General features: G+C 37.7%; 1 protein-coding gene across 1 annotated transcript in view; it reads left to right on the forward strand.

Moving 5' to 3' along the window:
- RELN (reelin) overlaps positions 1–25,019 on the forward strand; it is a 573,805-nt gene that overhangs the window by 427,185 nt on the left and 121,601 nt on the right. The window contains 3 exon segments of the mRNA XM_053668927.1: positions 12,704–12,841; positions 13,742–13,928; positions 22,395–22,600. Of these exon segments, the coding sequence (XP_053524902.1) occupies positions 12,704–12,841; positions 13,742–13,928; positions 22,395–22,600 (531 nt within the window).

The raw sequence follows: 25,019 nt of genomic DNA on the forward strand, positions 1-25,019 counted from the left end.
TTTTAAAAAGATGAAGGGGTATATAGTCAATAATAGCATGATAACTTTGCACAGTGATATGGTTACTAGATTTATTGTGGTGAACACATCAGATATATAAATATGGAATCACTATGATATACAACACCCAAAGCTAATATATCATTATATGCCAACTATACTTTAATTTTTTAAAGAGGTGATGTGAAGTTTGAGATAATTATCTATCAAGCAGAACTGTCAAGAAGCCAATTGTACTTATGAATCTGGAGCTCAGTAAAGAGGTTTGGGCTGAAGAGTTAAACACTCTGAATACTTTGAAAGTCCTGAGACAGGCTGAGCTTGCCCAGGAAAGAACTTTGGACTAGAAATTAGAAGGCCTGAATGCTCAGTATGTCTCTGCCAATGATCAATTAAGCACATGATTTTAATTTTTCACAACCTTTTCAAGCTTGATTCCTTATCAGTAAAATAAAGGTGTTTCACTGGTTGATCTTTTTTTTTCTTTTTTTTAAATTTTTTTTATTGATTATGCTGTTACAGTTGTTCTATTCCCCCTTTCATTCCCCTCCACCCTACCCCCCGTCCCCACCATTACCCCCCCTTTAGTTTATGACCATGTGTCTCAAGTCCTTTAGATTCTATATTTCCCATGCTATTCTTGTCCCCCCCTTCTATTTTCTATCTACTGTCTATGCTACTTATTATCTGTACCTTCTCCCCCTTTCTCCTCCTCCCACTCCCCTGTTGCTAACCCTCCTTGAGATCTTCATTTCTATGTTTCTGCTCCTGATCTAGCTGTCCTTTTAGTTTTCTTTCGTTTTAGGTGTGGTCATTAATAACTGTGAGTTTGTTGTCCTTTCACTGTTCATGTTTCTTTAACTTCTTTTTCTTAGATAAGTCCCTTTAACATTTCATATAATAAGGGCTTGGTGATGATGAACTCCTTGAATTTGATCTTATCTGAAAAGCACTTTATCTGTCCTTCCATTCTAAATGAAAGTTTTGCTGGATAGAGCAATCTTGGTTGTAGGTCTTTGGATTTCATGACTAGGAATACTTCTTTCCAGCCCCCTCTTGCCTGTAAAGTCTCTTTTGAGAAATGCGCTGATAGTCTGATGGGGACTCCTTTGTAGGTGACTGTCCCCTTAGCTCTTGCTGCTTCTAGGATTCTCTTCTTCATTTTAATTTTGGCTAATGTAATGATGATGTGCCTTGGTGTGTTCCTTCTTGGGTCCAATTTCTTTGGTACTCTCTGAGCTTCCTGGATTTCCTGGAAGTCTATTTCCTTTGCCAGATTGGGGAAATTCTCCTTTATTATTTGTTCAAATAAGGTTTCCACTGGTGGCTGTGCCTTTCGCCCTTCTGGTACCCCTATAATTCGGATGTTGGAGCATTTAAAGATGTCCTGGAGGTTCCTAAGACTCTCCTCATTTCTTTGAATTCTTGCTTCTTGACTCTTTTCTGTTTGGCCATTATTTGCTTTCTTCTGGTCCACTCCATTGATTTGAGTCCCAGTTTCCTTTTCATTGCTATTGGTGCAATTCCATTCATTTCAATTAGTTTTGCCTTCATATATTTGTCTAATTTGTGGCTATAATCAACCAGTTCCGTGAGGAACCTGATCACCAGTGTTTTAAACTGTGCGTCTGAGAGTTTTGCTATTTCTTCATCGCTTAGATCTATGGGCTCTGGGGCTTTGAGATCTTCTTGTGACATTTTTGGTTTGTTCGTGCCCTTTAAGTGTGAGAAGCGGTGCCCTGGACTCCCAGGTCACTGGGTTGTGACGCTGTATGTGGGGCCATCAGAGTGGGGAAATGGCGGCCCCCTCTGCTGTTTTGCGCCGCTGGGTGAGGAGCAGTGCCTTAGGTGGTTCACCTGGGCTGGGCCACTCAGAGTTGCTGGGTTATGGCGCTGTATGTGGAGGTGGGGTCAGAGTGGGGAAATGGTGGTGCCCTCCACTGCCGCTTGCCTCGGGGACCTGCCGGCCCCGGTCCAACCGCCCACTCCCTCGCCTGTCCACCCGCGCACAAATGCGCAACCACAGTCAACACGCAGCACCGCTCCCCCGCTGTCTCCCCCGCGGTCGCTCGCTCGGTCGCTTACTAGGTCCTACCCTGCGCACCTAGGATTCCGCGCCTTACTAGGATTCCACGCCTGAGTCCGTCTGACCGAGTCCTCCTGTGCAACCCTGCTTCACCAGCCGCTGGTTTCGCCCCTTACCGGTCAGGCTGAAGAATTTGTTGTTAACAGACTTCCAAAAAGTTCAATTTTCCGTGTTCTGGCTGTGTTTTCTGTTGCTAATATTTAGTTGTCTCTAAACTTGGTTGTGTGAGAAGGCACGGCACATCCACCTATGCCTCCATCTTGGCAGAAGTCCAGTCACTGGTTGATCTTAAAGGTCCCTACAGTTCTGGAACTCTAAGACTCTGTGATCTGTGTAATAGAAAAAGCATGAAAGAGACAAGAATAACATTTTCTATGCTATCTGCCTTCCAAGTTCTTCTTAGATTATATAAAAGTTAGGCTTTACACTAAAAATTATTAAATAATAACCTAGAATTATTATACCTCCTTTAGTTGAAGATTGAATTATTGCATTATACAAGAATGCCTTCATGATGATTTTTAAGGATTCATTATTATGTCAGTTGTCTGCTGGAAATTTGATTTCCACAGATTTTTTTATATCCAACTGTGAGCCATTTTCTGGATACTCTGTTCATGCTTTGTATAACAAATAGCCACTTTCTCTAACATCCTCCTTTTTTATGCCTCCTGCTGGGAATATAATCAAGACATATTTAATTTCAATGATATTACAAGTACATCTATCAAGGTACAAAACAACACATCAATAGTTGAAATACTGGTCAAACTTGATACAAAGCTACTAAGATTTTTTTTCATCACTTCAATTAAGTATATTACCCTCATTATTTAAAATATGCTGATTTTTGTCTTTGACATGTGGGGTACTATTTCAAAATTATGATGGTAAGATAATATTGATAGTATATTTTAAAGGTATCTTTTCATTTCCAGAAATGATACAAATTATTATTTTTCATTAAATTTATTGGAGTGATACTGATTAATGAAGTTATATAGGGTTCAAGTGTACCATTCTGTAATACATCTTCTGTGTATTACATTGTGTGTTCACCACCCAAAATCAGCTCTTCTTTCATTACCATATATTTGAACCCCTTTATCCTTTTCTACCCCCACCCCAGTCCCCTAACCCTCTGGTAACCATACTATTGTCTGTGTCTATGACTTTTTGTTTGTTTGTTTGTCTTGTTTGTCCATCCGTTACTTTCTGTTTTTATCCCACATATGAGTGAAATCATATAATTCTTGGCTTTTTCTGACTGACTTATTTCATTTAACATGATATGCTCAAGATCTATCCTTGTTGTCACAAATGGCAGTGTTTCATCTTTTCATATGGCTCAGTAGTATTCCATTGTATACATGTACCATATCTGTTTTATCTAATCCTCTATCACAGGACACTTAGGTTGTTTCCATGTCTTGGCCACCATGAATAACAACACTGCAGTGAACATAGAGGTACATATATCTTTACCAATAAATGTTTGCAAATTTTTCAGATCAATACTGAGAATAACAGTTGCTGGGTCATATGGTACTCTATTCTTAATTGATTTTTAACTCCTTTTTAAAATTTCATATTAAATTTATGGGAGTGACATTGGCTAGTAAATTATATATGTTACAAGTGTACAATTCTACAATACATTATCTGTATTATGTGTTCACCACCCAAATCAAGTCTCCTTCCATCACTATTTGTCATGTTTTTACCCCCTTCTACCTTCCCCCACCGCCTTCTCCCTCTGAAGCGTGTGTGTGTGTGTGTGTAACCTCTGTACTACTTTCCATAGTGTCTCTACCAGTTTACATTCCCAACAGGAGTGAATGAGGGTTCCTTTTTCTCCACAAACTCTGCAGCACTTACTTCTCTTGTAAGAGAAGTAAGATACCACATTTTAACAGGTGGTATCTCACTGTAGTTTGATTTCCATTTCTCTAATAGCTAGTGAGGTTTGAGCATCTTTCATATATCTCTTGGCCATTGGTACGTCTTCTTGGGACAAGTGTCTATTCAGGTCCTCTGCCCATTTTCTAAATGGAGTATTTGGTTTTTTGGTGTTGAGTTGTATGAGTTATTTATAAATTTTGAACATTCACCCTTTGTCAGAGGTGTTGTTTTCAAATGTCATCTCCCATTTGGTTGGTTGCCTATTTGTTTTGTGGCAGTTTCTCTGCTGTGCAGAAGCCTTTTAGTTTTTTATACTCCCATTTACTTAATTTTACTTTTACTTCCCTTGCCTTTGAAGTCAAATTCATGAAATCTTCTTTACACCCAAGATCCATGAGTTTAGAGCCTATGTTTTCTTGTAGTTTATTGTTTCAGATCCTATTTTTAGGTCTTTGATCCATTTTGAATTAATTTTTGTACATGGGAATAAACTGTAGTCTAGTTTTATTCTTTTGCATGTGGCTTTCCAATTTTCCCCACATCACTTATTGAAGTGGTTTTCTTTTCTCTATTGTTGGTTTTTGGCTCCTTTGTCAAAAATTATTTGCCCATAAATATGTGGGTTTATTTCTGAGTTCTCAGTTCTGTTCCATTAGTCTGCATGTCTGTATTTCTGCCAATAGCATACTGTTTGGATTATTGTTGCTTTGTAGGATAATAATTTGAAATGAGAGGGTATGATACCTCCAGCCTCATTCTGTTTTCACAAGATTACTCTGGCTATTCGAGTCTTTTGTGGTTCCATGGAAATCTGATGATTTTTTTTCTTCTATTTCTTTTAAGAATGTCATTGGGATTTTCATGGGGATTGTTAGATTTGTGTATTGCCTTTGGTCATATGGCCATATTAACTGTTGATTCTTCCAATCCATGTACACAAAATATCTTTTTTTCCTTTGTATGTTCTTCAATTCCTCTTAATAATATCTTGTGGTTTTCAGCATACATGTTCTTCACATTTTTTGTTAACTTTATTGCTAGGTATTTTATTTTTGTGTGTGTGTCAATTTTAAAGGATATTTTTAATATCTTTTCTGAAATTTTATTGTTAGACTATAGGAAATAAATGAATTTGGGTACATTGGTTTTGTATCCTGCAACTTCACTGTACTTGTTTATTGCTTCTAATAGTTTTTGGTAGAGTCTTTAAAGGTTTTCTATATAAAAAATGATACAGTCTACAAAAAGTAACTGTTTTAGTTTTTCCTTTCCAATCTGGGTGGCTTTTATTGCTTTCTCTTGCCTGATTGCTCTAGGTAGGACTTTCATGTTATGTTGAATAAGAGGGGTGAGGATGGGCATCCATATCTGGTTTCTGATCTTAGAGGGAAAGCTTTCAGGTTTTCATTATTGAGTATATTAGCTGAAGGTTTGTCTTATATGGCCCTTATTATGTTGAAGTATTTTATTTCTATACCCATTTTACTGTTTTAATGATAAATTGATGTTGTATCTTGTCAAATCTTTTTTCTGTATATATTGATATGATTGTGTGACTTTTTTCTTTCATTTTATTAGTGTGATGTTTCACATTGATCAGTTTGCATATATGTTCAACCCTCTTTGTGCCCCCCGATGAACCCCACTTGATCCTGATGTATTATTTTTTAATGTATCATTTTATTTGATTTGCTAGTATTTTGTTTAGGATTTTTGCATCTGTATTCATCAGACACATTGGTATGTGTTTTTCTTTTTTAATGTTATCCTTGCCAGGTTTTGGTACCAGAGTAATGATGGCCTCATATAATGCATTAGGAAGTACTGCCTCTTCTTCAATTTTGTGGAAGAGTTTTTTTTTCTTATCCTCACTCAAGGACTTTTTAAAAAATGTTCTTTTAGAGAGAGAGGAAGAAAGAGAGAGAAACATTGATGTGAGAGAGAAACATCAGTTGGTTGCCTTCTCTTACACACCCCAACCAGGGACCAAACCTACAACCTGGGCCTGTTCCCTGATCAAGAATCAAAACTGCAACATTTCAGTCTATGGGACAACACTCCAATCAAATGAGCCACAATAGCCAGGACCAACTTTTGCCAGAAGGATAGGAATTAAACCTCTGAATGTTTGGTAGAATTCACTACTGAAGCCCTCTGGTCCTGGACTTTTACTTTGGGGGGAGGTTTTTGATAATTATTTTACTTTACTCACTGTTGGTCAGTCTATTTATATTTTCCAGTCTAGGAAGGTTATATATTTCTAAGAACTTGTCCATTTCTCCTATGTTATTGAGTTTGGTGGCATATAATCTTTCATAATATTCTTGTATGATCCTTTGCATCTCTGAAGTGTCTGTCGCAACTTCTCTGTTATTTCTTCTCTTTTTTATTTGATTTTGTTGATATATGTCTTTTATCTTTTTTTCCCTTAGTGCAGCCATGGGGTTAGCTCTTTGTTGCATTATTTTTTGTATAGTCTTTCTGTTCTTTATTTCACTTAATTCTTCTCTAGTTTTTAAAAGTTTTCTTCCTTCTGCTGACTTTGGGCTGCATTTGCTTCTTTTCTAATTTCTTAAGATATAATGTTTTGTTCTTTATTTGGGGTTTTTATTGTTCCTTGAAATAGACCTATAATGATATAAACTACCCTCTTATTGCTGCTTTTGCTGTGTCCCAGGAGTTTTGATATGTCATATTGCCATTCTCATTTCTTTCCATGTCTCTTTTGATCTCTCCTTTTATTTTTCCTTTGATCCAGTTGTTTTTTAGTAGAATGTTGTTTAATTTCTGCATATTTGTGGTTTTTCCTGGAAAAGTCTTTATTTCTCCTTCATATCTAAGGGAAATCTTTGCTGGATATATTATTCTTGGATGGTGATTTCTCTCTTTTAATACTTTGAATATTTGATTCCACTCTCTATTAGCTTGTAGAGTGACTGTTGAAAAATCCACTGATAATCTAAAGGCATTTCTTTATAAATTATCATCTTCCCTTCACTGGCTGCCTTAAGAATTCTTTCTTTGTCATTAATTTTGACAGTTTTAATACAATGTGCATTGAAGAAGGCCTTTTTGGGTTGAGATAATTAAATGTTCTGTTTGCTTCTTGTAATCAAGGATCTATCTCTTTTTATAGATTTGAGAAGTTCTCATCAACTATTCATTTGAATAGGCTGTTTCCTTCACTTTCTCTTCTCCTTCAGGTACACCCATTATTCTTACATTGCTCTCTCATTTAGAGTCAGGAAGTTCTCTAGATAGTAGAGTTATTTCATTTTTTTTACTCTCAAATCTCTCATTTACATCATTTTTAGATTTCTATCTTCAATATCACTAATTCTTTCCTCCATCTAGTCAGCTCTATTTCCTAAGCTCACTAGTTTATTCTTCATCTCTTTAAATGAGTTGTTCATCTCCAGAAATTCTTTTTGTTTTTTAAAGTTTTGGTCTCTTTCATAAAGTACTCCTTTTGTCCATATATTTTATTTCTGAGTTCATTAAACTGTCCCTCTATGTTCATTGAGTTTTTTCAGAACTGCAATCTTGAATTCTCTGTCATTTAAATTGCAGATTTCTGGGTCTTTAAGTTTATTTTCTGGAGATTGTTTTTCTGATCTGCCTCATTACCTTGGTTATTCATGATATTTGATGAATTCTTTGATTGGGCATCCATGAGAATGAAACACGCCCCCCGCCCCGCCCCCGCTTTTTTTACGTATGGTACTTCCCGAGTGCTGATAAGAAGTCTTTCTTTTGTTAACCAGAAGGTGGCACTAAAGCGCAAGTTTTTTAGTTTCACTTGCACTGATCCGGCTTTTGGAACTTCTGCCAGTAGGTGGGAAACTCCTACTGTTACTTGGGAAGGTGGGTATCTCTTCTGTAACCAGATCGCTTCAGTCTCAGGGCACCAACCCCATGAGGGAATATGGTAGATGATGTGGTTCCAATCTCAGTGCTGTCCCCTCCAACCAGACCCTGCTGGCAGTGCAGCCCTTTTGAGTTGGGGTGAGTTGGGTTGTATAAGGCCAACAGGTGCATTTGTGGCTTTGTTCTGCTCCCAGTAATGACGGCTGCCAGACCTCAGCTGCCTCATCTGTATCTCCACCCCTGTCGCTGGTGTTAGCTACAGCGTGTGCCTGCTGCTCAGAGGAAAATGCTTCTGCCTCTCCATTTCTCAGTGCTGCAGATAATGTGCCCCGTACACCAACGCTCACCGCAGCAGCTTCTTTTGGGGCCCTGCTGCTCACTCTGGGAGGGTGAGGAGAGGCAGCCACGCTCTAGGCTCTTATTTTTCTGCCTGGTAGTGGAGGCCACCAGACAACCCCAGGGCACCTCCTCGTTCTCACTGGGCTCAGGCTCAACATGTACCCATCACCGGAGCAGGAACATTCACTGTTCTTGGGGCTGCAGAGTGCAGACTGCAACCTAATTCCTGCCCTCTCTCAGGCCCACAAGCTCCCAGCTGCCTTCAAGGTGCTGGTGTCTGCTCTTCTCCCTTCCCTCCTCCCCCATCGCTATAATTCATACACTTTGAGATGTTTACGTGCACAGATTTCCAGCAGGGAATCCGTTATTGAATTGTAGCAGTTCAACTTGTTGCAACTTCAAAGGGCGAGACCAGAGGAACCTCCAGTCTTCTGACGCCGTTTCATAAACCATTATTCTTCATTTATGTAGCTTAAGCTATATCCAAAAATACCATTATTTGCCAAAAATCTTTGCAGATTATTTTACACTTGGATTGTATATTACATTATTATTTCTTACTGAGTTGAAAGATTTGGCGTAGTCAGAAAAGATCAATTTTCATCACTGTTTATTAGACAATTGCAAGGAAATATACTAATTGACTCAAGCTTTTTTGTTCCAACACATAGTTGGGGTGCTCATTAAATGTTGGGAAATTAAATAGAACTATAATTCAGTATGTCTAAATGAACTGAAGAGTTGTTTCATTACGAGGTATCTCTTTTTGCAAACAGAAAATAAATCGACTAAATTATTCCTTCAACCATTTGCCTTACAGTACATGTAGGTAAATAACTGAATCCTGTTTTCCAAATATATTTCCAATCCCTGTGTGAAGAATGTCAAAATATTTTTGAAAACAAAAAACCTTGTAGGATATTTATTTTAACATTTCTACTGACTAGTACTTAAACTAAACATTATCACTGTATTTCAAAAAAATACTTTTCCACTGGTTATTATCATTGTTTGGACCTATGTTTAAAAGCTCTGCTAAAAGGATAAAGTACATTTATTCTCCTTGGCATTCTTGATAATTTTATTCATTATGTTCATTTCAAACTTCTGCAAATAGCACGTTTTCTCACACATTGAGGAAAGAGAGTGCGATTTAGTTTGAAGCTCTATTCCCTTTGGCAACTCTTTGTTCTACTGTGTTGTAAGCATATGCAACTATAAATTGAATGCATACAAGCAAATGTGGTCTCTGCATTGTCCTAGATCTGTTAACTTCAGAAAATATTCTAGGTAGGGCAACTTAGAATGGAAATATTTGAATGTATACACCTGCTCAAAGAAATTTTATTGTATATGACTGAGCATTTGTTACCCAATGAAAATTAATTTTGTTTTTATGATAGGAATTTACATAAGAACAGGGTCTAATGAGACAGAAACAGCTGTCAGTTGCTGACTCTATAAACAAATCAACACTTAATGACTGAATGAGTTTCAGAATAATTGGGTAAATGTAATTATAGTAACTCTGAAGGTAGAAAATACAATATCTTGTCAGTCTCACTTACTTTGATTCCTTAGGCTACCTAACTATCAAGAGATGACTCGGTGTTACTGTATTTTAGTCTAGAAGTTTATACCGGGCAGGCGGGAGATCAAATGAAGACTGTCGAGATTTGTTGCTTTTGGGAATTCATAGAGTCTGAATTTTAAATGCAAGTCAACTTCATTTCATGATTCAGGACTTCCACTTTCAGACTCAATCCATAGTGCAATAAGCTGGTGACCATCCCCTCAAAATGCCTTTTTCTCTATAATGTTCTATTTCCATAAGTATTGGCATTTGCATCTGCATCTTTCAAACAATCTAATAAAAACTTCAATTCTGTGCTGGTTGTGGAAATGTCTACATTGTCAGTGACTTTTATGAGGCTTGATCATTCCATGGAAGCTGACTTCAGAAAAAGACTTCTGGTTTGAAGTTTAAGATCCTTCAAGGAAGAGTACCTTTATTACAAGGTGTATATGGAAGAGATGTGAAAGAAGTTCTATGAGTTATTCCACACATAGTACTTCATTTTTAGACGATGGCTTCCCAGTTGATGGCTAAGTATATTTCTGAAGGAGTGGAACTGAGCTGCTTAGCACAAAAAGTGTCCTTGGCATAAGAAGTGTCCTTAGATGGTTGTGAAGTCCAGTTAACCTGATTCTAGTAAAAAAAAATTTACCTAAAACAATTAAAACATTATCCATTTTTAAATGCATAAGATTTCCCTCTTAATAATATGAGCAAGAGAGAAAGAGAGAGGATTGGCAAATTAAATATTTGTATTGAGGGAAATATTTACCAGTGATGCACCTACAAACCAGGGGTATCACACCACGTATCCTCACGTGTGACCTGGAGATTGCTCACATGACTAATTTTTTTCTCACTAAATATGAAGCCAGTATTCTCCCTCTTTTTGCTTCCCTTTCTGTTAATTAACATAAGCACATTCAACTGTAGATTGTAATTTTGAATCCAATAATCCACTTAAAGCCTTTTATTTTGAGGAAATATTATCTTTTTTAAGAGCTTATAAGACACAGGTAAGGATCAGTTTACTCAGAAAAAGAATTTAGAATGTGTCTATGTGTAACTGTTTAGAAGCATAAATAAACTGGGGCTAAGACAGGTTTCTAAAACCCTCCAACTCCATTTTAATGTTGAAATATCAAAACTTCAAAATAATGTGTGCTATGGGTTTGATGTAGGCATGTGACCATAAAGGAAATAAACTGTCACCTTGGTCACCAAAGCAATCACTAACTTTGTGAGCTGGAAGGGGTCTTAGAAATCAGTTTTCCCAAGCCCTTTATGTGAGAGGTGAGGAAGGAGAAGCCCCTCAAGGCTTACATTTCTCACTAAAGGTCTCATGCATGATAAATTGCAGAGCCAATGTCTGGGTCACGTCCCCTAACTCCTAGAACATTCTTCACTTCATTACCTACCAGAAGTCAGAAATAGACTGCCCTTTCTTGGCCTGTCACTCTACTCATTGACTCATTTATTAGCAGAATTTTTTGTACACCAATTTTTTTTCTGTTCCTGTGCAAACTACTCAGACAAACGATATCTCTGTCCCCCAAAGAGCTCACGGCCTAGTCAGGCACATGTGGCCCTAGACTGACTCAGACTGTAACGAGTCTTAAAAGAACATAGTCATCTCTCCTTTTCATGACACCGGTGCACGAGGCTGAATTTACTTCCCTTCAGTAGGGCTCTATGCTCTAAGACGATGTACCTATTTTTACAGCAGGCTTTTCTAAAAACCGTTTCTTGATGGGACTGTGAACGTTGTGATGGCTGTTAGATTACAAATATAAACTGTTTCCATAGAAGAATTTAATCTGATGACAAGCTCTGAAATGCAGCAAACCTGTGTCTACTAGGTGTACTTGGTGAATACGGCATTACCCTACTAGTAAAGAAAATGCAACCTATTAGCCACAGATAATTGGTGAAATAAACAGTAAGGACTCAGACTGGATCTTAGCAGTCTGGTGTGTACCTAGGGAGTATTTAATTCGTGGGTAATTGATGCAGTAGACTTTAACAGGTCATTCACATTTGTCAAGATCAACTGTATTCATAGATGGTATGCTTGGGGAAGGTTTAAGCAATGAAACTGAGCACTCACCTTAATTCCGCAATTTGGGGGGTTTTCTTTGTTTTTCAATTCGACCAAAAAGAAGTAATCATGAATCCCTGAAAATGTCCATAGCTGGAAAATATGATGTAATTGTAAAAGAATTTCTGTGTGATCATCAGTGAAAGAAAACCTGGATATTGCTCTCAAAATATTCTTTTTCTTAGGTTTTATATCTGGGCTAGATGAATGAAGGTCCCTAGTGTTTTTCTATGTGTAATGGATGTTCAGCTTACCTTAACATCAGCTTGTCCATGAAACCTAAGCACATTAATGTGTCAGAAATAATAAGCAGAATTTAGCACCCAGATGTTCATACTTGCAATATTGCAGCATGTTCTCTTACCCCCCAAACAAATTGGGGTGAGAGGTAACTGGAGTCTTCCAGTAACTACTGATGTGTTTATTATAAGAAATTGTGCTACTCTAAGTTAAACACTTCATACTGTCATTTATGAAAGAGAGGCTTTTTAGTATGTATCTGTATTTTCCTTAAATATTCTTTCTTATTCTGTTTGTTTTCCTAGCATCAAATCTCTGTGCAACCACAATAAAAAATATGAAATTTTGTTTTTCTTTAAAATGTCTCAAATTAAACCAAAATGGGAATATATACAAAATAAGATGATTTTTAACGTTCCTCGATGATAGAATTGTTGAATTGGATAGAAACTGAGTGGAAATTAAACTGCTACAGAAAAGTGATTGGCAGCCAAATACAAGTTCCAGAAAGTTGGTTATCTGAACTCAGACATCCTCTGCCTATATTCCCATGTGTCGGTTAAAATACTGTTTTTATTCCTGTACCTATTTCTAGGTCCAGCGCCACCCGCTTCCGGTGGAGTCAGAGTTATTACACAGCCCAAGACGAGTGGGCTTTGGACGGCATCTACATCGGCCAGCAGTGCCCAAGCATGTGCAGTGGGCATGGCTCCTGTGACCACGGCACGTGCAGGTACACGCATCAGAGAGTGAGGCAGATCCTCCGCTTCTCACAAAACACAAGGATTTGTGTTTACAGGGCTACCACAGCCGTGGTCACCAGCGTTGTGTGGATGGACTGATAGATAATGAAGTAGCCAAAAGAAAATGACCTCCCTTCTGTTCTTATTGTAGATGTAAAAGACATTGTTACATTTAAATTAGTATAAAGCCATATATTCTAAACTTCAAAATCGAACTTCAAACAGGCCTCTTGGGCTTAAATTTCAGAGTTTATTAATTAACTCCAAAGTTCTCTTTGGTGTTAAAAGAGCCTTTCGATTGTTTCCCTTCTTTTCCCCTGACAGTCTTAGAGCACTAGTCAAACAGCTGCCACAGGCTGTCCTACCTACTCCACTTCACCAGAAGCTCAAGGTTGCACACAAGGGGAGATGGTGATTATAGCTAATGAGGGTGAAATAGGAGCACATTTGAATACTTAAAGATTCTAACGGAGATATATATACTTTAATCAGAAGGAGGAACTGTAAATCATAGCAAGAGTTGCACGTTGGTTGAGCAAACATTTATATGTGACTTTTTAAGGCTATAGGAAAAACTCACCATCCTCTCTGCCCAACACACACACACACACACACACACACACACACACATATCCTTCTTCATTACTACTTGACGCCACAGTTCTACTCTTATAGCACTATTTGTCTTAAGAAAGGATTCTATTGATTTTTTTGCAGTGTGAATGATTGAAGGTTGTTACTATCACATATACAGACTTCCACTGTAGAGAAAAATCTAGTGTGAATGCTGAGACCAAAGCAAAAGTGAGACATAGGAAATGTTCAACGTCACATGGCCATGACACTCACAGATGAAACTATGACTTGTTTATGTGGCCCTCTCTCTCTAGGTGTGACCAGGGGTATCAAGGCACTGAATGCCACCCAGAAGCTGCTCTTCCTTCTACAATTATGTCAGATTTTGAGAATCAGAATGGTTGGGAGTCTGACTGGCAAGAAGTTATCGGGGGAGAAGTTGTAACACCAGAACAAGGGTGCGGCGTCGTGTCTTCTGGATCATCTCTGTATTTCAGCAAGGTATGACTTAGGGCTGAGAAGCAGCGATGGCTGAGTCATGGCCAAAGCATGGAAATGATGCTGTTTCAGTATGTGGCTGATTTATGGCCAATGGCTGTTTCAGTATGTGGCTGATTTATGGAGCAATCTATATTCACAAGGTACAAATATGAGGTTTTCTTTTTCCCCACATTCCCTGCTGGCCTTTGTCAAATTCCTATTCCTTAACTATATCTGGGAAACTTATAGTTTTCTGATTATTTTTGGTTACTAAAACTCCAGGATAGGCCAGTTTAAAAATCCTGCCCCTCTTATACCTGATTTAAATCTCATTGCTTTCCTTTCCTCCAGAGCCAGCCAGCCCTGTGTCATGGGGTATTTGAGTGGGTCAGGGTCCTGGTCACTTCTCACCCCAGCCATTGAAAGGTGTGCAAACATGCAGGCCTGTAGGTGACAGTGTAAGTAGTGGTGGAGGTGGTGGAGTTTAGAGGGTAAGAGCAGTGACTTTGGAACCAGACTGCCTGCTTCAATCTGATTTCACCCCTTCCTAGCTCTGTGACTTTGAGCAAATTCCTTAACCTCTCTCTGACTTGGCTTCCTCATCTGTAAAGTGGAGATGATAAGAATGTCTACCTCATTAGGGTTATTGTGCAGATTAATCCACTGGTATACTTGTAAGTCATGTGGGACAGTGACTATACACTTACAGAAATCCTTATACACTTCTATAAGGGTTTATTAAATTTGTCAATCTGTTAACCTCAAGAGTATGATCAAAAGAAGGAATAATGGTGAGTGTGTCAAGCTGTTCCTGTGGAACTGATCAGCTCTTCATAATGTACAAATATCTTGAGTCTGATTTTGGCTCAGTTTGATGGCTGCTGGTGGTGTCTGCTGATCTGGGTCCATCTTAGTCAACTCAAGCTTCTAAAACAAAAATACAGCATACAAAAATACCATAAAAAATACCATCGGGTGGCTTAAACAGCAGATATTTGTCTCTCACAGTTCTGAAAGCAGGGAAGAAGATAAAAACACAGCAGATTTGATATCCATTGAGGATCCACTTCCTAGTTCAGAGATGCCATTTTCTCTGTGTCCTCACATGGTGGAGATGGCAGAGGAAGAGAAAGCAGCTCTCCCAAGTCTTTTCCGATGAGGGCACTAATCCCATCATGAGGGCTGCTCCCTTACAACCTAATTACTTGCCAAGGGCCCCATACCTCCTGATACCATCCTTTTGGGAGTTAGGCTTTCAAAATATAAATTTGGGGTACACGAACATGAAGTATCTAGCAGAGACCTGCACAGAAGTTTTTCTTGGGGTATTCAGCTTCCCCAGTGGCAGTACCAGGTTAGGCAGGCAGGTCAACATACACCAACTAGGGACTGAGGTGCCAGCCTGAATCTCTAAGATTAATTATCCAGGAATACCTCCAACCCATGTAGCTTGGTTAGGAATTAGGGAAGGGGAACCACCTCTCTTGCTACAGTCTAGGCATGACATTCTTTTCTTATTACTCCTCCAATTCATCTGTTTATGTCATCTCCAAAAGGACTAGAGGGGAAGCAGTCCCCATTCTCCAACCTGAGTGATGTATCCAAGCCCGCTTATTGGCAGCTCTCTTTAGAATGTGGGGTACTTACCACCACTTCTTTCCAGCAAGGACTACAACCACCAATTCTAGGACAACTGGAAATGTGTCACTCTTCATCATATAAGAAGCACACAGGTGTGAGTGATGTACCATAGGGCTGATATGTTGAGGTATTTGGGCAGAAATCCAAAACAGGTTAATTTATGCATATGCAAAAATAGGTACAGGTTTTGTTTTGATGCAGGTGCAGAACAAAGAAGCAGCAAGTAAACAAGATAGAGAATTATAGAAAATCAGGAATGGATTCCAATTAATGATATTTCCTATCCATTGGCATTGAAAATCCCATGATCTTATTGTGAGAGATAATAGTCAGTAAGTGACTGTATATATTGCATAGATCCAGATGTAGTATATAATTGTGCAGAAATGGGAAGATTGTGTCTCCCTTAAGTTTCCATTTTAAAGCAAGATTATGAATTCTTAACCAATGTGTACCCAAACACTCTAATAAACATGTGTATGTGCACACACAGAGATATTTTGAATATATAAAGTTATAATCACTCTTTCTTACACTTGGGTTTGTACCTGGGCTCTAAACCTCAATAATTGCTTTACCTTACAGAGCTATGATGTCTTTATGTATCTCAGTTTTCTCAACTATAAAGCAGGATGTTGGGAGGATTAAGTGAATTAATGCATGTAAAGAATAAATAGAAATAGCTCAAAGTGTTAGCTATCATAATCACATGCTATGAGACTAAATTACAAATTGTTATCATTGAATATTTCCCTGTACATGCCCTGCCACTAACTTAAAATCAGCATTTCAAAAGTAAAATTATTTCCCTCTCAGTTCAACCCAGCTTTCTCCCTAAATTTTTATCAAAATATCTGGGGTTAACTTTTTTTTTTACTTTTTTCTCTTCAGTCAAATCTGTTTTGAATTCAAAGTGAAAGAAACTAGCTTAAACAAAGAAGTAGGGAAATTTTTCATGTAATCAAAACACAGGGACAGACTTCCATCTGGATGGAGACAGAGGCAAACATGGCTCCCCTACTCACACATCCACAGCAGAGATGAAGCCTTAAGTACAAAACAACCATCACCCAGAATTGTCAGAAAATTGAGCTGTATGGAAATCTGATAACCAAGAAATTAAAGATGTCACATTTATTCAGGCAGGTAGAAGGGGCAGAGGCACAGAGATGTGGAAACATAGAGACACCAATGGGACAGTTCCACACCCATGTGTGGTGGATACAAATTAGGAGGATGTCTCACGAAAGCAAGGGATCCCACCCCTACACCAGACTACCCAGCCCAGGGTTCCAGTACCAAGGTGATAAGTCCCCATAACTTCTGGCTGTTAAGTTCGGCGGGGGTTGAGGCAGCAGAATAAACTGTGGGATTCTCAGGCATCTCCTCTTAAAGAGCTCACAACAGATTTAGGACTTATGCAGACTCACTCCCTCTGAGCTCCAAAACTGAGGCAGCAGCTGGAAGAGCTCCGATGGCATATGGGAGAAACCAAAGTGTCTGACATCAGTGAATGCCAGGGAACAGCTTCTTCCCAGACAAAACTCCAGAAGCCAGGCTACACCCATTGCTCCTTTTGTGAAACCCCGCCCCCCACATACACGAAGAGCCACAGAGATATTGCACTATATCTGAGATGCCATCAACCTAGTTCACACAGGTTTCCCCACCCTAGCAAATACCCATGACTCTACCGCATCCAACTTATAGGTGTGCTTTTCTGTATTAGACCATACTACTAGGCCAAGGAGTCAAAGCACCTCTACCTGATACATAGAAACAGATACAGGGAGGCTGCCAAAATTAGTAGACAGAGAAATATGCCCCAAATGAAAGAACAGAGCAAAACTCTAGAAAAAGAACTAAACAAAATGGAGATAAGCAAGGACCTACATCCAAGATTACTCTATCCAGCAAAGCTATCATTTAGAATGAAAGGGAAGATACAGTGCTTTTCAGATAAGGTCAAGTTAAAGGAGTTCATCATCACCAAGCCCTTATTATACAAAATGTTAAAGGGACTTATCTAAGTAAAAGATAATCAAAAATATGAATAGTAAAATGACGACAAACTTACAGCTATTAACAACTGAACCTAAAGCAAAAACAAACTAAGCAAAAAACTGGAACAGGAACAGAATCACAGAAATAAAGATCACATGGAGGGTTATCAGTGGGAAGGAGGAGGAGGGAGAATGAGGGAAAAGGTACAGGGAATAAGAAGCATAAATGGTAGGTAGAAAATAGACAGGGGGAGGTTAAGAATAGTATAGGAAATGTAAAGCCAAAGAATTTATATGCATGACCCATGGACATGAACTAAAAAGGAGTGAGGAGGTATGCAGGGAAGAGGGAAATAAAGGGGGAGAAGTGGGGCAACTTTAATAGTATAATAAATAAAATATATTTCAAAAAGAAAAATTTTCAAGGAATCAACAGTGGAGTGGATGAAGCCTAGAATCAAGTCAATTTTTTTGAACACAAGAAAGAAAAAAAATTAATCAGAACAGCAACAAGAAAAAATAATTTTAAAAAAAGACGGGTAAGGAGCCTCTGGGACAACTTCAAATATACCAACATTTGAGTCATAGGGGTGCTGGAAGAAGAACAGAAAAAGCAAGGAATTGAAAACTTATTTGAAAAAATAATGAAAGAAAACTTCCCTAATTTGATGAAGGAAATAGACATACAAGTCCAGGAAGCACAGAGAGTCCCAAATAAGATGGATGCAAAGAAGACCACACCAAGACATATTGAAATTAAAATGCCGAAGGTTAAAGAGAGCAACTTAAAAGCAGCAAGAGAAAAGCAGAGAGTTACCTACAAAGACTACCATAAGACTGTCAGCTGATTTCTCCAAGGAAACTTTGCAGGCTAGAAGATACTGGCAAGAAGTATTCAAAGTGATGAAAAGCAAGGACCTACAGCCATCAGCAAAGCTATCATTTAAAATGAAAGGGCAGATAAAGTACTCCCCAGACGAGGTAAATCTCAAGAAGTTCATCATCACCAAGACATTATAATATGAAATGTTTAAGGAACTTTTTTAAGAAAAAGAAGATCAAAACTATGAAAATTAAAATGGCAATAAATTCACAACTATCAAAAATTGAATCTAGCAACCAAGCTAAGCAAACAAGCAGAACAGAAACAGAATTATAGATATGGAGATCATTTGAATGGTTACCAATTGGGAGGGGCAGTGGAGAGAATAGGGGGAAAAGTACAGAAATTAAGAAGTATAAATCAGTAGGTTCAAAATAGGCTGGGGGACAATAGGCTGTGAAGCATTTCAGTTTTGTTATTAAGAACAGTATAGAAAATGAAGTAGCCAAAAAATGCATATGCATGACCCATGGACATATACTATTAAAGTGGGCCAGAGGGAATTGTCAGAGGCAAGAGGAGGTACTGGGTGGAGGGGGCCAAAGTGGGGGAAATTGGGACAACTGTAATGTCATAATTAATAAAATACATTTTTTTTGAAAAACACAGAAATGCCTTAGTCAGAACTGGCCTCAGAAATATCTGGAACCTGAAACTCAGATGCCCACAGCGCTCTTGAGACTAGGCTCTATTTTCAGTTCAGGTCAGCCATCATTATGAGATTGGAATTATGGCCACAGAGATTTCTAAACAGCACCACAGGAAATTCTGGGGAAGGTTTCTGATTGGCTGATCTCAGTGTCCTGGGGAATAGCAGGCTGTGATTTGCATAACCAGAGTCATATACTCACTGCTTTGGCAAATGTGGGGCACACAGTTTGGCAATCCCCACCAGCCAGCATGATTGGAATAGAGAAGGGGCAGTAACCCAAAGATAACCACCCTAGGTTAATTTATCTGGAAACATGCTTCTATCCTGTCCATTTTCCAGCAGAGATGTTCAGGATGGTCTCCAATACTGCTGCCCTAACTACGTAACTTATTTTCTTTTTCCAAACATGAGCCCTTTGACCCCCCAAAGAAACTATCTTTCTCATTCCAGGTTTTTCCAATTTCTCCGTCTTTGCTTAGTATCCACTGCCTGCCATTCTGCCTTCCACAATCTCTGCGTCCATATAAACCCTGCAGAACCCTGCTCAAATCCTGCTGCTTCCATAGAGCTTTCTGTAACTATGGCAAACTGCACTAATATCTTTTTTTTTAATTTTCCTCTTATCTGTGTTCTATACAAATAGAGATTATATTTCTATTCTCATAGTAACCAGTAATATGCAAGTCCTACTGCCTAAGCCAACTCTAGATAAGTTGCATAATTCAGAATACATGCCATGTGCTAGGCATTCACACAGCAATAAATATCCTTGAGACTGAATAGATTGGAGAATTGATAAATGAGGTCAACAGGAGTAGAACTTGGTCTGCAGCCCAACGTTGTCACTGCTGACACTGCACACACATACATGTGAATTCTTGTTTTAACTTTGTTCTCCTTGCACATGGTATCATGCCTGATAAAATTGGTGCCCAGTAATATTTGTTGAAGAAAGGAATGAATGAATGAACAAATGAATATTGAAAAACAGCAAAAGGGTCTAAAGAAATGTTTATTTTTAAATAAATATAGTAGATTTTTTTCTATTGGCATTTGATTTAAAAAGGCTTTAATTGGAGATAAAAGGTGAAGTTTTGTGAAGCATTTCAGTTTTGTTTTAAAGGCTCCAAAGTCTGAAGGCATTTCCTTTAAAATTTGTTTTATCTAAATTATTGAAACAGTAAGGCATTTTCAGCTAGAATGCTGGAGGGAAATTGGAAGGTATTTTCCACACTCTAGGAACGAAGAGATCCTTAACCTATTACTCCAACACACATGCACACACACCTTGTGTGTGTGTTTATGTCTGCACATACACATGTAAATGCATCCATCATAATATAATTAAAAAACTGCAAAGCCTGTGTCATATCAAATTTTATATTCTAACAAAAAGCTTGTCATAAGCCATTTCCTTTTTCCTTTTTTCTTCCTTTAAAATAATATTCAGTGTTTCAGGTCACTAAACAAAAGAAAATGACTTGTGCTATTCCCCAGGAAAAAATACCTTCAGTGCCAAAGCAAACATTTGTAAGTGGTGGATATTTTCCACCACTTACAAAAAATCCCACAAAACAGCTTTCCAAAGCCTCTGAGGACCAACATCATCATCTCCTGGAAAAATAACACTGTTCTCTGAATTTCACAGTAAACCAATCATTCCAACCAGCTAATTTGGGATCATTGGATTTTTGTAATTCTCCTCACCTTAGATCTTTATCCTTCTGGCTTAGTTCCACATGCCAAGTTTTTCATGGGAGTTTGCTGGGTTGGAATTAAGCAAGTAGGTTCTATGGTTCTTTTCTCAGAATCATTCTTCCTGTAACGATCCTGGGCCAGATTATAATAATCTCTGAGGTATTTCACACTTGCACTATCTCAAATCAACAAGAAAAATCAAAAGCGCATATAACACAGTGAAATGCATATTACTTTTAAGATTTCCTCAAATACATGCTTAAAATTAAGAGCTCCAAAGAATAAATTTCTGTGTCAGGATTAATTTCCATTCTCATTTCACTAGAACCCTGTTTTGAGAAGGGAGAGGGGTGGAAATCTCTTAATTGGCTTTAGATTTTTCAGTACCTTTAAATTAGCCCCAAGTAGTTCCCCTGTGACTTATAACGGAAACCCATTCTTAATTAACTTCGTGAATGTGCATAGGGCTTAAATTGTAAGTGTGAGGGGTGTTTTTCTCTAAACTGGTTATCTTATCCTAGTTTTTCTTCCCAACTTTTAATTGAAGTTCTTGGGAGCTCTCCGAGACTGGTTCAGAGCAGACCATGCATTAGCTTGGGCAGAATCTGGGTGGAAGAATCTCATGCTCAAGCCTTTTTTCAATCTCATTAGAATGAAACTATTTGCACAAAAAAGGAATCATGACAAACCTTGTCAGTTTGTATCTAACACTGCACAACAGCACTGTGACATGCACAGGACACACTAAGCAAAGGAAGCAAGTTGCTGGATTTGATGGAATTGTTAACATTTTTAAGACACAAAGAAGCCATGTAGTGGTAGTAAAAACTTATTTAAATGATTTCTCCCAATCTCTCCATTTCCAAGAGAGAGACAGACACACTGACTAGGAGCCTAATACTCAAGCACTCTTTTTTTTTTTTTTCAAGTTTTTATCTTAAACCTATTTTACTTTCATTCCCATGGAGGAGGAGGTCCAAGGGTACCTCTCAGGAAGACATTCAGTGTGCTAGGCAAGTCTCATGCAAAATGTTATGTCATGTAATTACCACAGCACCCTGTAAGGAGGGCATTATTACCCATATTGTACCTTGGAGGAAGGTAAAAATCTCAGAAAGGTCACACAGCTAAACAGCATGAATAATGGTCTGAGATTCAAACCGAGCTCCAGCTGATCTCCAAGTGCATGGTCTTTCAGATTCTCCCTTACTCTGCTTGAAGGAGATTCACAAAGAAAACATTAGAAGTGTTTTAATTTAAATTAATTTTGTTTTATTTTTAAAGACCTTTGAATACTCTTTGTTGTAATTAACAGTTCCCAAGGATGTCATGACCAAGTCTGGCAGTCAGTAATGCAGACTAATCGAATGTATCCAGGAACAGTTACCATAACCAAAGAGAGACAATTAAATGGCATAGCTTGCTCCTCTCAACAAGAAATGGTAATGAAAAAATACAATAAAGATTAAATTAAAAAAATAAAAAAACAACAAATGGACACAACCCTCTCCACATAGTGCTAGGATGCTCATATTAATTTGCAACTGAAACAGCAAAATGCCTAAGACCCCCAGATGATTGACTCTGTGGTGTTTCTTTCTTTTTGAAAGGCTGGGAAAAGACAGCTGGTGAGCTTGGATCTGGACACTTCTTGGGTGGACTTTGTCCAGTTCTACATCCAGATAGGCGGGGAGAGCACTGCATGCAACAAGCCCGACAGCAGAGAGGAGGGCATCCTCCTTCAGTACAGCAACAACGGGGGCATCCAGTGGCACCTGTTGGCAGAGATGTACTTCTCAGACTTCAGCAAGCCCAGGTAACCAAACCCTGATGGCCTTCTAGTGGTTTCCAGGAATGGTAAAGGTTACACTGTTCTCGAGGTGTTTCCAACATGTTGTTAATTAACTATTGCAAAAAATAGGCAAACTCATAAATATCTGGCATGAATGATAGCCTAATACATAAACATTTCATTTCATTTAAGTTTTTTTTTATTGTTCAAGTACAGTTGTCTACCTTTCCTCTGCATTACTCACCCCCCACCCCAGCCATGAGAAAGCACCTGTATTCATATTTGAATTTTTAAAGAATTTGGAAAAAATGTGACTAGAGAAAAGTGAGACAACTGACCATTGTTTTACCAAAGAAATTCAGTGACATAGGGATACTCCAAGCATTCTTGGGATTATTTTTTTTGATGCATACATGAAATATGTTCATCTGTTAGATTTAGTAGCAAGATGGATTTTGTCCAAAGTCTTCATATGGCTGCACCCAGTGCTAGTCCTAGACAACATATGAGTGACTCTGTGGAGCTTGGATTTTCTAAAATTTTTCACTGGCCCACCCCTGTCGGTATTTTGATGGATGGGAAATATATTTAATGAAATATCTTAAGTAATGACTGTTAAGGAGTTTGGAAAAATGCTAGTATTAGTACCAGGCAATCAGAATATTTACCTATATTTAAACTGGGGTGGTTTTTTTGCAGTTATGTAGTATTTCTAAATTTTGTGTTTGTACTTTTAGAGTATTCCTTTTTATAATCTCTGTATTTGTACTTTCATGCAAAAATAAACATTTTTCTTTATATACATTGACAAATCATTATTGACTTATAATGATTTTATGAGTCAAAAATTTTACTGATTTTAGTGTCATTTATGAGTCAGTCATTATTGACTAAAATTGTCCCTGTTTTACATTTTACAACTGGACTTTGTTTTATTGAAAAAAATTATTATTGAAGATTAAATTCAATTTTCTATAAATTAAATATATTTTAAATGCTACTTAAAACATAGCTATTTTGTAGACTGGAGGTTTATGTATTTATTGTTTTAAAACATTGAGTAATTTAAAGATGACATAAATTTCCATAATATAATGAAAATACATACAGACAGGCCAACCAAAAACATTTCTTCTAAGGACGCATGTGAGAGGGAGCAGCCAGAGGAGAAGCAAATGGGTAAAACAAGAAATACAACATTCGGGGAGAAAGTCAGGAATGGTGAGTGGGAGGTGGATCCTAATGAGATTCCCCAGCATAGTAGAGAGGGAGTCACAATGGTGCCAAACTGGTTTTAAAACAATTTAAAATAATTTAAATTATTTTCCCAAGTAACATTATTATTAATCTGGAGACTATTGAAAGTTCAGTAAAGTGACTAGATTACTATATTAAAAAACAAAAATTTAATAGTTTTTTCAAATTCCAGAAATATTAAGCTTTATTTTTATGAGAATTTGTCTTTAGGGCCAGTATATTCCACCAGATTTTCAAGGAGTTTATGACACTGAAATGGCCAAGAAACTTTGAGGTGGGAGGCAGCAGAAAAAGACCCTATTATTGGTGGCTAATACATAAGTAAATACAGAAAATAACTTTAACAACTCTAAGAATCCTGTAAATAAAAGTTCAAAGCTACCTTCAGAGATAAAAGAAGACAAATAAGTGGAAAAATTATACAGCATACCTGAACAGGAAAACTTGAATATTGTGATATGAATATCTCTTAATTTATGTTTAATGCTGTCCAATCAAAGTCCTAGAGGCATTTATTCTTATAACTATATATCTAGGAATACAAACTGGCAAAAATACCTTAAACTTTTGGGGAAAAAAACAGAGGAATGCTTTTATGTTGTTAGAATATGTTGTATAACTTAAATAATTAAAATAGAATGATAGTGATTCATGGATAAAGCAAACAATGAAGCCAAACTGGTGACCCAGAAATTGACTCAGATATATAAGAACTTATATATGAAAAAGAGGTATCACAGCTCAAAAACAGATGTAACAAACTGAGATATTATTTGCAACTGTTATGAGGAACAGAGGGTCAATGTTGCTGTAAAGAGCTTCTACAGTTACAAAAAAACTACTAAGGTCCCAACAGAAAAATGGGTAAAAGGAATGAGTACATGTTACAAAAGAGAAACATAGATGTTTAATAAAACATGGATAGTATCCAACCTCTTTTGCAATAAGAAATCTATCATTTTCACCAGTGAGATGGTCATTTTTAAAGATAATGCCAAGTGCTTTCTCCATGTGGGAGCAGCAAGGAAGTCACTCTCACATCATCCTGCACACTGTCACGACCTTTCCAGAAAGGAGTTCGGAAAAATCAACAGCCTTAAACATGGCCAGTTTTTTGACCTGGTAATTCTATTTCTAAGAATCTTACCTTAAGAAATAAACTGAAGTGTAGCTAAAGCTTCATGCA

This window comes from Artibeus jamaicensis, unplaced genomic scaffold (assembly GCF_021234435.1).
Source record: "Artibeus jamaicensis isolate MK-2021 breed Jamaican fruit bat unplaced genomic scaffold, CSHL_Jam_final contig_518, whole genome shotgun sequence".
Classification (NCBI taxonomy): domain Eukaryota; kingdom Metazoa; phylum Chordata; class Mammalia; order Chiroptera; family Phyllostomidae; genus Artibeus; species Artibeus jamaicensis.